Below are 15570 nucleotides of genomic sequence, written 5' to 3'. Positions count from 1 at the left end.
CATTAAGTATTTTGTTAACTTCTGCCTTAAAAATATTTGTTAATGGGCTATTTTTAAAATGTTATTGTGAATAAAGAAATTGATTTTTTTTTTTCATAAAAATAGAATAAATTTTATAAAAAAAATTTATTAACTAATCTCATAGAGGCATCTAAAACATTTATGCTTTTATTGTACTAAACACATTTAATCAATCATTACCGAAATGATCATTAAAAAAAAAATCAATCATTACCGAAATTTTCTCAAAGTTATATGAACTCTGTCCTCCATTTTCCCACCATATGCTGCCAATTAGCTGTCGTTGGAACTTTTTTTGATGAAGTAATGCAACTCTGTCGCAATGACCCATCATTATATGACATGATTGGAATGCAAATGACCACGTTATCAAATAGGCTTAAAAACACTGATAGAGATAGCAATTATTTACATATACCTTGAGATAAAAGACAATGCTAGAAACAATTAAACCTAAAAAAAAAAAATTCTGGAACTTTTTTACAATTCGGAACAGTTATACTTTCACATGCATGAATCATGCATGCATCACATACATCGCTTTTTAAATTATTTTTATAATGTACCAATCAAAATATATAGGTTGCGAAAAAAATTGTTGTCGGTAGAATTAATTTGAATGTAAAATTTTTGCAATAAACATATATATTGGTAAATATGACCAGTGGCCATGAATGACTTTTGAAGGTTCCAACAAGAGGGGCGGCGCCAACTCAGAGGGTCCTTCATAGAAAACGACATATCAAATTATCAAGTTAGCTGTAGGTATACTCCATTGTGACGAAGCACAATTATTGGATCTCTCGAATTTCACTTTAATAGTTAGGGACAAGAAGGAAATTGCCGGAAAAGTCGAATTGAAAGTAACTTTTTTAAAGGTAATTGTTTGTAACCCCGTGAATCCAACGGATTGAAATTGGTTCCTTGGATTCAAAATTCTAGAGGTCCTAATATTGGACAACCCTTTCATTCTCATGAATTGTTTGATGTAATTGGCCAAGAATTCCATGAATTGTTTGATGTGTGTGGCCAAGAATTCCAAATATTGGACAAGCCTTTCATTCTGGGGACTAGATGAACTTTAAGAGATACATGATCAACTTTTTGGACACGTACTGTGTTACGTCCAACGTATTGGAATATTGAATAAATGCTTTCACCAAAATACACACATGTAGAGTTGCGTGGGAGCTCAGATCTAGTCAATATAACGTCACTTTCACTTTTAAAAACCTCCACACTTTTTTCCATATAGATAAATATATAGTGATCACTTGATCATGAAAACATTTTCCTTTGTTAATTTCATTAAATTTGAACAAATCTTATTTGCGAGTTGTCTTATGATCTGATCAGCAACCCACACATTGGTGCATATAAGGCAGTGCCATTCTTGTCTTGATACAAGGATAACATGGCTTCTTACAACATATTTCTGCTGGTCCTCGTTGCTTCTGGTGCCTTCATGATTTTGGAAGCTAATGGCGAGCTTTCCCTCTCCCCAACTCACTACTCAACCACATGCCCCAACGTATTATCCATTGTTAACGAAGCAGTCATAGAAGCCATAAACAAAGAAACTCGTATTGGGGCTTCTTTACTCCGCTTGCATTTCCATGATTGCTTTGTAAATGTAAGTATATAGCTTCACTAGCATTTTGTCACTAACTCTTTGATAAGCTGAAAATGTTTGGACTCAAAAAAAATGTTCACAGGGCTGTGACGCATCAATACTGTTGGATGATATTCCCGGCAGCTTTGTTGGAGAGAAAACGGCAAATCCTAACAATAACTCGGTTCGAGGATTTGACGTAGTCGATGACATTAAAGCCAGGTTGGAGAAAGCATGTCCCGGAGTGGTGTCCTGTGCTGATATTCTTGCTCTGGCTGCTCTTGAGTCGGTTGTTTATGTAAGTTTCATTATTCAACTTTTATGCTATGTTTGGATATTGGGAGAAGGAGAGGGAATAGAGTAGAGGGAGGAAAAGTAATTAAATTACCTTGTTTGGATGTTTTTTAAGAAATGAGGGAAGGACTTTGGAGGGGTTTGAACTACTTTTAACCCCTCATTTTAATTTTCCCAAATTAAAAAGATTTGGAAGGAGAGCGGCACATAAAAATGTTTGATCAAATAAATTACCAAATTTGTCCTTACTATATTAACAAAATTATAAATAAAAAGACTAATTATTCCCTTCCCTTTACTTAATTTTAAAAACATCTAAACAAGGTGGAAGATAATCATTCCTCTCTACTTTCTTCTCCACTACTCTCCTTCCCTTTACTCTCCTCTCCTCTCATCTCCCTCAAAACTTCCAAACATAGCATTAGGGACATTGTTATGACTTTGACTAAACTATACTAAATTTTTTTGAAGAATAGAAGATGAAAAAAAAAATGTACCTGTAAGGCTGTAACCAATCTTAACTAGTCCGTTAAATATCCATAATCGGCCCAAAATTTTGGAATTAAAATTTGATTGTTGTCGTCTCTCTGAAGTTTTGAAAAATCTCAACTTCACCATTTATGTACGTATTATGAGGGGATCTTTATTTTAACGGCCATTGCAGTTAGGGGGCCCTTCTTGGAAAGTCAGTCTGGGAAGAAAAGATTCTACCACAGCAAACATCACTGCGGCCAACACTTTTATCCCTCCACCTACCTCCAACCTGAGCGGTCTGGTAGCAAACTTCTCTGTACAGGGACTTTCATTTAAGAACATGGTGGCACTTTCAGGTAATGCAGTTTAAGTTTGGACCAAAAAGCAAGGAAACAATGAACAATTTCAGTATAATGCCAAAGAGTAATCAATCCTTGTTTTACAAACTTATACTTCCATTTGGTTTGTTAATGGAATTAAACACCCCGCTTGATTGTAAAGTAACTCACTAACTCATCATGGTTTACAGGTTCACATACCATTGGCCTGGCCAGATGCACATCGTTCCGAGCCCACATATACAATGACTCCAATATTGACTCCTCCTTTGCCAAGTCATTGCAGCAAATATGCCCAAAAGTTGGAAATAATGACACTCTTGCACCCCTTGATCGTCAAACCCCGACCTTTTTTGATAACAGGTATTTTAAGAATTTGGTGAAAGGGAAGGGTCTTCTACATTCAGATCAGGAGCTCTTTAATCGGGCCGCTGCTGATTCCCTGGTTGAAAAATATGCTACCGACCAGAATAAATTTTTTAAGGACTTCGCCAAGGGTATGGTTAGAATGAGCAGAATCAAGCCCCTCACTGGAAGCGAAGGAGAGATAAGAAAAAATTGCCGGAAAGTCAATTAAAAAAAAAAATGTGCAAATGTACTTAAGATTATGGGTATATGTAGACGCATTAAGCTACAAATTTATGTTGAGAATTGTGTGCAATTTATCTTCGCCTTGACAGGTGACCATGTTTATCAATAAACACCTGGTTTATGCGAACAGATAAACCATTTGTTCAGTGTATTTCAAGTTTTACTAAATTTAATAAACTTCTTTGTAGTCACTGCTTTCCTGTTTAATGATCAGTTATTCAGAGCAAACAACACGTGATCAGATCAACCACCACAACAGTATATGATATTGTAGTCCACAGAATATCACTATCACAAAAATACTACTACCTACCAGGCTACCACTGTAGTTTTCTCTGATGTAAGGGGGGAAAAATCTCTACCGTCAAGTACTAAAAGAATATGATAATCCAGTACATTAGAGTATTCAAGAGAGATATCTAGCACTAGCACGTACATGGTTACATGGATAAAATTGGGAACAGGATGGTAATTGCACCAGAATTTGTCAAAGGTATCCTATATATACAGGGAATGTTAAGGGGTTAGATTGCCTCGAATACTCATCTGAAATGATCAGCCATAGCTCTCATCCATCTACTCTAACTGATCCAGTGACTCAACCTCCTCTTCTTCCATCTCGAATGCATCAATCTCTGCAAAGTAATCCCTCTGCTGTTTTACAAATTCATCCGGCAAGGCGTAATCCAAAACATTTACATGACGTTGCCTCTGCAGAAACATCCCAAGCCAATACAAAGTTTAGCTAAATATCTATTTATGTATGATCTTATTAAAATCTGGTTTAAGATGAAAATGCTAGAAAAAGCAAGAGTTTCAGAGAGACAAATTAATACATGGCGTAGTGCAAAATGTAACAAAGTACAACACTCTAATATTTGCCACACAGTTAGTCTTCTCCCTTTAAAAGTGTTGTTACTTTTTCATGAAGAGAGATGCAACAAAATACCTTATTAAGCTGAATTTATACCCTTTATACATAGACAGCAAAAAAAGGGCAAGAAAACAAAGTTCAAGATGGTTTCCCTACTCTAAGGGTTAAGAACAGTAATCAGATACGATTTAGGCAAACTACTTGGTCTGAGTTTATTCTCAAGCTTGACTACTTCAGTAAACAAAGGAAATCATAGAAACCAGGCCCAAAGCCAAAGATCAAGAATTAAAAGACAAAATGGTAAAGACAGAATATCCCGCCAAAATAACATGAAATTTGAGACCAACAAAGTCTTTAAATGAACCTTTGTAGGAGGTGCTGTACAAGCCTTCGATAGACTCTTTTCTCCATCTTTGTTTATCTTGTTCCTAATTTCAAGACAAGTAACATACACAGCAGTGTTAAAGAACATGCTAGACAACAAAAGAAAGACACAAGATAAAGTCTCAGCCATATTAGGCCTCACAGTATATCAGTAATGAAAACAGAACATCGATGAAGAAGCAAGAAGAAAGTAAATTTAGAATACTCTAATACAGTATACAAAAAAAAAAAAAAGCAGTGGATTGGGTATTTAAAATTTTCATCCAAGCACAACATCTATCAGAATTAATGAGTATTCAGTTTATGAGGATGTACAAGTCTTCAATTTTCAAGTTCTAAGTATATATGTTCATTAAATCAAAAAATTTCATGTCTCGAGCGCATCAAGAAGATGGATTTGAAGAAATATTACACCAGTAACAAATAAGTATCATCAGCAGAATTTTCATCCAGGAGACTATGATTCTTTCCAAAATGTTTGAAATCAATGATCTAAAGACCAAAGAAGTTCAAGATAAGAAAAATTGCAAAGATTTCATGGGCCCTCAAATCACAGAAGTTATGCCAATGTTGTGCCATAGTTTGATTCATGATTCCACAATTGGGACAACTTGTTTAGTAAATCTAAAAAAAACCCATTAGACTCCATCGACCAATAAAAAATATGAAAAAACCCAGTACATCCTCCTCAATAAATAGTACCAATAATGTCTAACTTCCCAAATATTCACAATCTGATTTTTTCCTTCCCCTTCTACTGTTGTTCAAAGATGAAATGTAATTAAACTACTGATTATAGCAGAACTCAATGCAAGAAGAGACTACGACATTTACCGAACATTCCCGATTTTAACTGCAGGAGGGCAACTCAAAGGCTCAGCAGTTTCCTTCCCTTTACCCTTTGCTTTATTTGCAATGTTTCTTCTACTGTAAACCGAACCAGACTCAGAAACCTCAGAATCAACACCAGCACCTAAACCCACAACATAGAAATCTCGCAATCAAAACTCATCAATATCACACACACACACACACACACACACACACACACACACACACAAACCCTTCAAATATGCATTCAGACCCAACAATGCAAAGTAGTAAATCCCAACTAAAACGTGGCCAATACACTCAATCCCAAGCAACCCATGGACATGAACAATCATACAGTACTAAACAAACACGAATTAGTTCGAGAACCTTCGAATCCATTGATTAACTCACAAATTTACAATTCATAAACATAATAAGCTTTATCACTATCAAACACACAGACCCTACAAATCCTCCATCCAAACAAATCGCAAATTCAGCATTATTATTAAAATACCAAGAATCAAACTCATTCAGGTTCTCAACACAATTGATCCTTATTTTTACGGACAAGAACTAGCTCAATTAGAACTAAAACAACAAAAATTGCCCTCAAACCCTAGAAATTGAGAAATCCCAAATTGGAAGTGAAACGAAAAAAAGAAGAGAGGGCCGATAAAATTACCGTGAGGGGACGAAGACTTGAGCAGCCTTGCAGGAGTAGGAGGAGGAGGAGCGGAGCTAATGGCATCGGAATTGGTGGTGGTAGAGTTAGTTGAGGGGAGCAATTTTTTAAAAGCGGAGGAGAGATTATTGGGTGCGGTGGTAGTGGTGGTGAGATTGGTAGAGTCGGAGAGTGGTTTTCTAAATTTTTTTCTAACTCTCAGGATTCGTTTCTCTGCTTCCATTACTCACTGACTTTTTTCTGTGTGAGACTGAGTGTGAGTGAGAGTGTGAGTGTTCATTTGCTAACTAACAATCTATAATCTATTACTATTACTATCAGGTTTTTTTTTTTTTTTTTATTTTATTCCTTTTCTGTTATTTATTATTATATAAACTATAGAGGGCGCTGTGTGTGTGTGTGTATGTAAGAGTGAGATAAGAGCGTGTGTGTCTGTGAGGATCTGGAGTGGCGGGAAAAATTTGGATCAAATTGGGAGAGAAATCGAGAAGGGTTGTGATAATTTGGTGGAGAGGTCTGGATTCTTCAATGGTGACGGGGCGTGCCTAAGTTGGGCCTTCGATTGTGCATAATCTTGGGGAATGGCGTGGAGTTTGGGCTTTTGGGATATCTAGAGTCTAGACAAATGATATGGAGTCTTGTCAACATTTTTCTTTAACCGAACTCAAACAGTACCTCATAGTAGCCCAAGTCCACCAAAACCTCCCCCTATTTTTGTAATACTTTTTTTTTCCTTCTAAATTTTGTTGAGCTGATAAATTATTAGTAGAGTTGCAACAGGACGAGGTGAGGTCAAATCAAGGGTGACCCATTCCTGTCACATCCTCTTTTTGGAGCACGGAAAACTTGCAATTTTTTTTTTTTTGAGCAGGAAAAACCCGTATAAGATATGAGTAGAGTGAGTGAGAGGTATTTTGTATTTTTTAATGAAGGGGATAAAAATAGGAGACGGATATTCCCGTTGAACTTGAAGGGATGGAGAGTATAAGACGGATCGACACCGTAGGTGACGCGACTATGACGGTTCAATTTGCTGAGTATCCGTCATATATGAATTAATTGTAGATTCCAGGTTGCATGTTATTTGATATGTTTTAAGTTAACTTTTGCTTTATCCCCACGCAAGCGTGCACACTTGGACTTCTTGTGACACACGTTTGAGAAGACTCCTATATGGAAAGGAACTTGAGAAGGAAGTTGTATCCTAAAAGAAAGACAATTCTACCCAATATAAATACCCCAGAAACCCTAGATATCAAGGTACGCACAATTGACTCAACTCTGGCACTCTAGGGTTGCGAAGAAATACTAACTTGACCTTCGAAGGGTTTTTGGCCGGCACCACACCGGTGCTCTCTGTTAAGGTTTCTTCGTTTTCTCTTTGCAGGTGTTGACTCGAGTTGGAGAGTGCTTGCAACTTACTGGTGATTTTTTCGGCTTCATCAGTTGGCGCCGTCTGTGGGAATAGAAAATCTTTCGATTACTTCAGCCTCGCTCTATTCCTGAGACAAAGAGTTGCATGGTACTCACTCGATCGATGGCAACAAACAACAATCAAGGCGACGAACCGCACGCCACAGCTCTAGAGAGGTAGGTCCAAACGCTTGCGGCGGCGGTTGAGCGCCTCACCAAGCAGAATCATGATTTGGAAGAACAGTTGCGACAAAGGACCGCACACCCAAGTGCACCAGAGGAAGACCAGGAGGGTGCTAGTCCAGAAGGAAGAAACGCAGAAGGACCTGAGGGCAGCAACGCTCCAACTAGACCCGAGCGACAAGAAACCAATCGACCATCCGTCTCAGACACTTTGCCGACTCACATAGCTGCCGAAATGCAGGAGATGAGGGAACGTATGGATGTGATGATGAACGCACTTAGAGGACGGGTATCCAGTAACCTGGACGACCTAGTCCACAGAACGAATTCGCCTTTCACAGCGCTAGTGAATTCATGCCCCCTTCCTCCAAAGTTTTGCATGCCTCATGTGGAGAACTACGGCGGATCTAAAGACCCATTGGATCATTTGGAATCTTTCAGAACATTAATGCATCTTCATGGTGTGCCAGATGAAATCATGTGCAGGGCTTTCCTCACCACTTTGAAAGGGCCTGCGAGAGATTGGTACAGTAGACTGACACCCAATTCCATCGGTACTTTTAAGGAATTGGGCGCATAGTTCGTATCACACTTCATCGGAAGTCATCGGCATAAGAGGTCTACTGCGTGTATATTGAGTATTAAGCAAAGAGAAGACGAGACTTTAAGGTCATACATAGCCCGTTTTAACAAGGAAGCCCTCTCGATAGACGAGGCGGATGACAAGATACTTGTGGCAGCATTCATGAACGAGCTGCGACAGGATAAGTTCTTGTTCTCTCTATGCAAAAATGACCCGAAAACTATGTCCGACGTGCATTACAGGGCGACGAAGTACATGAACGCCGAGGATGCCTTGATGGCCCGAAAGGACTATAAGCCAAGAAAAAGGGAAAGACAGGAAGATACGAAACCGGACAACAGACGAAAGATGGCAAGAACTAGAGACCGACGAGAAGACCGGAGATCCAAACCACTTTCGGGAAGATTTACAAGCTTCACCCCCCTCACAGCTCCAATTGACCAAGTGTTAATGCAAATCAAAGATGAAGGAACCTTGACGTTCCCGGGCAAGTTGAAAGGAGATCCGAACAAGAGGCCAAGAGATAGATACTGCCGTTTTCATCGCGATCACGGCCACGATACGACGGACTGTTATGACTTGAAGCAACAGATCGAGGCCCTTATCAGGCAAGGAAGGTTGCAGAGGTTCGTAAGGAATGAGAGAACGGATCAACCCTAGGAGCAGAATCCTAGACGGGAAAATGAGCATCCCAGGCCACCCATAGGAGATATACGGATGATTGTAGGGGGCAATATTTCTGCCGGGTCATCCAAAAAGGCCCGAAAAACTTACTTACGGACGGTTCAAAGCGTCCAGTCGACAGGTTCCTTACCAGAAGGAACACGACGGAACAGCTCCCGCATCGAGTTGTCGGAAGAGGAAGCCCGGCGCCTTCACCACCCCCATGACGACGCGCTCGTGGTTAGCATACAGGCAGGGGACTTCAACATCCACCGAGTTTTGGTGGACAACGGGAGCTCAGCAGATATCCTTTATTACCCTGCGTTCCAGCAGATGGGGATTGCTAAAGAGCGCCTGATCCCGACATGCTCGCCCCTCGTTGGCTTTGGAGGAACCCGGATCTAACCTTTAGGATCCGTCACGTTGGTGGTAACGGTAGGAGACTACCCGCAGCAAATAATCAGGGATGTTTCCTTTCTCGTGGTTGATTGCTCCTCAGCATATAATGCCATACTCGGACGACCCACTCTAAATGCTTGGAAAGCCGTCACCTCTACCTACCATCTGATGATCAAGTTTCCCACCGAATACGGAGTTGGGGAACTGCGCGGAAATCAGGTGGCCGCGCGGGAATGTTACGTTGCCATGATGGAGATGGATGACCACGTACAGGCAATGAACATCGAGGAACAGAGAACAATAGCAGAACCTGTGGAGGAATTGGAGGAGGTACGACTAGATGATTCAAGGCCCGATCGGACCACCAGGATCGGAACCTCAGTCGACCAAACGATTCGACATGCGATCCTATTATTCCTCAAAGAAAACCAAGACGTGTTTGCATGGAGCCATGGCGACATGCCGGGAATAGATCCAACAATCATAGTTCACAAATTGAATGTATCACCTTCTTTCTCTCCAGTTCGATAAAAGAAACGTGTGTTCGCCCCCGAATGGGATCGAGCCATGGCAGAGGAAGTGCAGAAGCTGCGAGAAACAAACTTCATAAGGGAGGTCTACTACCCTGATTGGCTGGCCAATGTGGTAATGGTCAAGAAATCAAACGGGAAGTGGAGAATGTGTGTTGACTTCACGGATTTGAATAAAGCATGCCCTAAAGATAGTTACCCACTCCCGCGCATTGACACCTTAGTAGACTCCACTACAAGACATGAATTGTTGAGCTTCATGGACGCCTTTTCAGGGTATAATCAAATTAAATTGGAGAAAACAGATCAAGAGAAAACGTCATTTGTGACAAGCCAGGGGCTTTTTTGCTACAAGGTGATGCCGTTCGGGCTCAAGAACGCAGGAGCCACATATCAACGATTAATGAACAAAATTTTCGCGCACCAAATTGGCAGGAACGTCCAGGTTTACGTAGATGATATGCTGGTGAAAAGCGCAAAGGTGTCTGATCATCTGAGGGACCTCCAGGAGACTTTCAACACTCTTCGGACATATAAAATGAAGCTGAATCCAAGCAAATGCGCATTCGGAGAAACCGCTGGAAAATTCCTAGGATTCATGGTGTCCCAACGGGGCATTGAAGTCAACCCAGAGAAAGTGAAGGCGATTATGGAGCTATCTCCTCCGAGGACGGTGAAGGAAGTGCAAAGCCTGACAAGGAAGATAGCGGCCTTAAATAGGTTCGTGTCGAGAGCGACGGACAAATGTCTCCCCTTCTTCAGAACGCTAAGGAGATCTTTCGAGTGGACGAACAAATGCCAAAGGGCATTTGAGGAGTTGAAGGCATATCTCTCTGCCCCGCCATTGCTTAGTCCATCCACACCGGGGGAGGAATTGTTCCTGTACATTGCCGTCTTATCAGCAGCGGTAAGCGCAGCTCTCATCAGAGAGGAAGGGAAGATACAAAAGCCTGTGTACTTTATCAGCCAGGCGCTAAGAGGCACAGAGGAGAGATACCCCCAGATGGAGAAACTCGCTTTCGCTCTTGTGACTGCAGCTCTAAAACTCAAGCCCTATTTTCAAGCACATACCATAAAAGTCCTGACGGATCAGCCCTTGCGGAGAGCAATGAACAATCCTGAAACTGTAGGACGGATGGCTTTGTGGGCTATCGAGCTGAGTAAGTACGATATCCAATACCAGCCACGAACGGCGGTGAAAAGACAGATACTGGCAGACTTCATTGTAGAATTCACTACACCGGAGGAGCAGGGGGCAGAAGAGACGCCCACATGGAGAATTCACATAGACGGATCTTCTAACAAGCATGCGGGAGGAATCGGGGTTGTACTCCACACCCCGGAAGGAGATAAGATCGAATGCATGATCCGTCTGGAATTCACCACTACAAATAACGAAGCAAAATATGAGGCCCTGGTGGCAGGATTGGAGCTTGCGATAGTGGCTGGAGCTAGAAAGGCGGTGGTCTACTCTGATTCTTAAATCGTAGACAGTCAAGTTTATGGGAGCTATGATTGTAGGAACGAACGAATGAGAAGGTACCTCGGGGAAGTGAAGGCTCGAACGAGTGACCTCCAATTCACGATAGTTCAGATCTCAAGAGAAGAGAACCAAAAGGCGGATCGACTCGCAAAGGCTGCTTCGGCCGAACCTATGATCGCCCCAGAACAGGTATTATCCTTCGTCCAACATTCATCGCTACTAGATAACGTCCGAATGCAGGAAGTAAGCACTAAAGACGATTGGACGGTTCTAATTGTGGCGTACCTCAAGGACGGTAAGCTGCCCGATAGCAAAGAAGACGCAAGGAGATTGAAGGTCAAGGCTGCCCGATTCATCCTGATTAAAGACGTCCTCTACAAAAGAGGATTCTCTCGACCATATCTAAGATGCCTTGGCCGTGAGGAAGCAGACTACGTGATGAGGGAAGTTCATGAAGGAATTTGTGGAAACCACTCTAGATCAAGGTCTCTGGTGCACAAGCTACTCCGAACAGGATACTACTGGCCGACAATGCAAAAGAATGCCAATATGTACGTTAGAGCCTGTGATAAGTGTCAACGGTTTGGCAATCTCATTAGACAGCCAACGGAGGAACTCACACTTATGACGGCTCCATGGCCGTTCGCACAATGGGGATTAGACATCATGGGTCCATTTCCAATAGCAGTAAGACAACTGAAGTTCTTGGTGGTTGGTATTGACTACTTCACCAAGTGGGTGGAAGTAGAAGCTCTTGCTACTATCACGGAGAAAAACATTCGCAACTTTGTATGGAGAAGTATTATCTGCCGATATGGGATCCCAAGAGTGCTTGTTTCAGATAATGGGAAGCAATTCGACAACGATGCATTGCGAAACTTTTGTTCTCAGCTGGGAATCAAGAACCATTACTCGTCACCCGCCCACCCACAGGCCAACGGACAAGTTGAAGTCACGAACCGGTCCTTGTTAAAGATTATCAAGACCCGGCTCGAGGGGGCAAAGGGCATATGGCCTTACGAACTACCAAGTGTGCTGTGGGCGTACAGGACAACGGCAAGAACGCCAACAGGAGAGACATCGTTTTGATTGGCGTATGGTGCTGAGGCCCTCATACCGGCGGAAGTGGGATTAACGAGCTACCGCGTGGAAAGCTATGACGAGAGCAAGAATAATGAAGCATTGCGCCTAGAACTCGACCTTATAGATGAGGTCAGGGTAGTAGCAGCACAGAGACTGGCGCGGTACCAAGACATGATGGCAAAACACTACAACTCCAAGGTCTGGCACCAGGACTTCAAGGTGGGAGATCTGGTATTACGAAGAGTGCTTGGCGCTACGAAGGATGTGTCCCTGGGAAAGCTGGGTCCTAACTGGGAAGGCCCATACAGAATTATCTCATGGCATAGGAAAGGAACGTACTACTTGGAGACGTTAGACGGAAGGAAGTTGGGCCATCCCTAGAACACGGAGCACTTGAAGAAGTACTACCAGTAGTGCGACAGTCATAAGACAATGTCTACAGCCTTATTTTTAGTTTAATTTTAAACATTCATAATTTTTACTTATTAGAGCCCAAGTTTTCTTTTCCATAAACAATTTGGTATGTTGAACTGATATAATGAGAGGAATTTTTATTTAGAAAATATGAAATGCATGGCGTTGAAATTCTACAAGTCCACAAAGTGGATGGATCATCCCAAATGGATGAAATTCTACAAGTCCACAACATGGACGGATCATCCCAAAGGGATGAAAACCTAGTTCACAAAGTGGACGGGTCTCAAATCCATAAGTCCGCAAAGTGGACGGTTCATCCAAAGGATGAAAAATCTACAAGTCCACAAAGTGGACGGATCATCCAAAGGATGAAAAATATTCAAGTCCACAAAGTGGACGGATCATCCAAAGGATGAAAATTCTACTGGTCCACAAAGTGGACGGTTCATCCAAAGGATGAAAAATATTCAAGTCCACAAAGTGGACGGATCATCCGAAGGATGAAAATTCTACTGGTCCACAAAGTGGACGGTTCATCCAAAGGATGAAAAATCTACAAGTCCACAAAGTGGACGGATCATCTAAAGGATGAAAATCCTACAAGTCCACAAAGTGGACGGATCATCCAAAGGATGAAAATCCTACAAGTCCACATAATGGACGGATCATCCAAAGGATGAAGATCCTATAAGTCCACAAAAGGGACGGATCACCTAAAGGATGAAAGTCCTACAGGTCCACGAAGTGGAAGGATCATTCCAAAGGATGAAAATTGGCGATCACGAAGTGGACGGATCGTCCTAAGAAATTAAAATCGACGTCTGCAAAGTGAACGAATTACCCAAAATCCACAAAGTGGACGTGTCTCGAAAAATGCATCAGAAAGTCCAGCCCAAAGAAAGGACGGACATATGAAGTTCATCACAGCAGACGAGTTATCTAACTGAGATAAACATGCATGTAATGTGCGACGGATAATAAGCAAGCAAATAGGCAATAAAAAATTAGATAAGTTAAATTGTATGATTACATACGACGGTTCAATGAGTTCACTTACAACGGTAAGAATTTTTACAAAAAAAAAAAAAAAAAAAACTACTACTGATTCTTTGGAGAATGGTTCTCAATCATCTGGCCGTCGTTTGGTTGACTTGGAGGAAGGGCTTCACCTTCGTCAGCTGGAGCAGTGACGACAAACACTTCATCTGTGCTTTTTGAGTGGACGGACTGCGCGAGTGTTTGCCCTTGAGCTTCAATTGAAATGTGGGATACGTCCAGGTCAGGATAAGACGACTTCACCTGACGGATGGCGTCGTCAAATCCGTCGGCAAAGGAGCTCCCAAGCTCTGTCAGTAGGAGGTCGGAGTCGCGGTATTCCTGGACGGCTATCTCCTTCGCATTATGGAGTTTAGCCTTTGTGTCCGTCAGTTTCTTCTCCTTGTCCTTCAAAATTCCGCGCAACTATTCATTCTCCTTCTCCACCTCTTCTCTAACCTGCTCCGAGCATTTGAGCTTTCTGTCCATATTGATCTTGTAGGTCTTTAGCTCGTGAAGCTCATCCTCCATTGTCTTGTTCTTCTTCCTTAGACGGTCCATTGTTGTCTCATGATTGACGCAACGGCCCATTAGTCCTTTCATCATAAGCATGGCCTGAAAGCAAAGTACACCATGTAAATGACGGATAAGCATAAGCATAACAAAGTTAGACGGATATAAAAATACCTGCGCAATGTTGAAGAGACCCGTCTCTCCCATCGCCTTCGTCGCGTGATTGCCGAGGTCTTCATAGTCGTCAGCCGTCAGGATGGACGAGAGTTTTCCCAGGGCGTAGCTTGAGTCTTCCCTAAAAAGGACGGGTGCTTTCTCCCCCGTGGGAGCTGGACCCTTCATCAAGCCTTTGCCCTTCCCGTGCCTGACGGGTGCCTTCTCAGCCTCTAGCGCCACGACGGGCTCTGGTGTGGTCCTCTGTTTCTTAGGAGGACGGTCCACCTTCTCTTGTTGGATGCGTTTAGACAGAAGAGATGGAACCGTCCCCTTAGCTTGGCCACCCTCTTGTTTCTTCTTAGCAGCCTGTTGTTTGATGAAGGCTCTTCTCTTGGCAGCGTCCATCTCTGCAATTCAAAGACGGGCATGAATAGAAGCAAAATGACGATACTAAAATAAGACGGAGATAATTACAGCTAACTTACGTTTTCTGACTCTGGTATCGTAACGACGGGTGTCGGATGAAGGATCAGGACCGTCACAATACCAATGTAAAGTATCGAGGGTGACGAGTTGAGCCCAAGTCCTCTCTTGCAGTTTCGTCTTGTTAAAGATTTTTTCCAGAAAACTCCACTGCTCTAAGTCTACTTGTGGACGGTCCCGAGCTGCAACAAGAGACGGTTAGACCTTAAAAAAAATAATAATAAAAAATAAAAAATAAACCAAGTTTCAAAGATTAACTGGACGGAAACTAAAGCAATGGCATACCCGACGGAGGCATTATGCCCCATGTAGTGTCGACGGGCATGTAAGTTCTGTCCCCTGGACGACACATCCATTCGTCCCCTTCCAAAAAGAAATAACGACTCTTCCAGTCTCTATTTGATTCCGGTGTATCACTGACGAGCCTCAACAATGGGCTTCTAGCAACAAAACTGTACATCCCCTTTGACTTGACGATCTCTGTTGGACGATAACAGTGGAAGAATTCTTCCACCGTCAACCTTCGGGAACCGTCAGACATTG

The 15570-nt window shown here is 42.1% G+C and overlaps 3 protein-coding genes across 3 annotated transcripts; 1 reads left to right on the top strand and 2 right to left on the bottom strand.

The window, feature by feature from the left end:
- Window positions 1-1304: 1304 nt before the first annotated feature.
- LOC142640698 (peroxidase 4-like) lies at window positions 1305-3521 on the top strand. The gene is made up of 4 exons (XM_075814913.1): window positions 1305-1654; window positions 1737-1931; window positions 2592-2757; window positions 2931-3521. Exons 1-4 carry the CDS (start codon window positions 1436-1438, stop codon window positions 3314-3316), a joined length of 966 nt encoding a protein of 321 aa, XP_075671028.1. The 5' UTR covers window positions 1305-1435; the 3' UTR covers window positions 3317-3521.
- A 160-nt stretch (window positions 3522-3681) lies between these two features.
- LOC142640699 (uncharacterized) lies at window positions 3682-6432 on the bottom strand. Its single transcript, XM_075814914.1, has 4 exons — window positions 6087-6432; window positions 5423-5561; window positions 4569-4632; window positions 3682-4041 (listed from the first exon to the last, which is right to left on the bottom strand). The coding sequence occupies exons 1-4, from the start codon at window positions 6307-6309 to the stop codon at window positions 3907-3909; spliced, it is 561 nt and encodes a 186-aa protein (XP_075671029.1). The 5' UTR covers window positions 6310-6432; the 3' UTR covers window positions 3682-3906.
- Window positions 6433-13831: 7399 nt separating this feature from the next.
- Window positions 13832-15146, bottom strand: LOC142638518 (uncharacterized). The gene is made up of 3 exons (XM_075812549.1): window positions 15030-15146; window positions 14563-14951; window positions 13832-14490 (listed from the first exon to the last, which is right to left on the bottom strand). Exons 2-3 carry the CDS (start codon window positions 14947-14949, stop codon window positions 14302-14304), a joined length of 576 nt encoding a protein of 191 aa, XP_075668664.1. The 5' UTR covers window positions 14950-14951; window positions 15030-15146; the 3' UTR covers window positions 13832-14301.
- Between the last annotated feature and the right edge of the window lie 424 nt (window positions 15147-15570).

The sequence above is a fragment of the Castanea sativa genome, chromosome 6 (assembly GCF_040712315.1).
Source record: "Castanea sativa cultivar Marrone di Chiusa Pesio chromosome 6, ASM4071231v1".
Lineage (NCBI taxonomy): Eukaryota > Viridiplantae > Streptophyta > Magnoliopsida > Fagales > Fagaceae > Castanea > Castanea sativa.
The sequence above is the reverse complement of the archived record's forward strand: the minus strand, read 5'-3'. Positions and strand labels throughout refer to the sequence as shown.

Excerpts from the sequence above, each read along its gene's own strand:
- LOC142640698 (XM_075814913.1), top strand. The coding sequence starts at position 1,436 with ATGGCTTCTTACAACATATTTCTGCTGGTCCTCGTTGCTTCTGGTGCC. Across the intron at positions 1,655-1,736 it reads TCCATGATTGCTTTGTAAAT|GGCTGTGACGCATCAATACT; the intron begins GTAAGTATATAG and ends AAATGTTCACAG. Across the intron at positions 1,932-2,591 it reads CTCTTGAGTCGGTTGTTTAT|TTAGGGGGCCCTTCTTGGAA; the intron begins GTAAGTTTCATT and ends CGGCCATTGCAG.
- LOC142640699 (XM_075814914.1), bottom strand. The coding sequence starts at position 6,309 with ATGGAAGCAGAGAAACGAATCCTGAGAGTTAGAAAAAAATTTAGAAAA. Across the intron at positions 5,562-6,086 it reads CAAGTCTTCGTCCCCTCACG|GTGCTGGTGTTGATTCTGAG; the intron begins GTAATTTTATCG and ends TTGTGGGTTTAG. Across the intron at positions 4,633-5,422 it reads GTTAAAATCGGGAATGTTCG|GAACAAGATAAACAAAGATG; the intron begins GTAAATGTCGTA and ends TCTTGAAATTAG.
- LOC142638518 (XM_075812549.1), bottom strand. The coding sequence starts at position 14,949 with ATGGACGCTGCCAAGAGAAGAGCCTTCATCAAACAACAGGCTGCTAAG. Across the intron at positions 14,491-14,562 it reads GTCTCTTCAACATTGCGCAG|GCCATGCTTATGATGAAAGG; the intron begins GTATTTTTATAT and ends CTTTGCTTTCAG.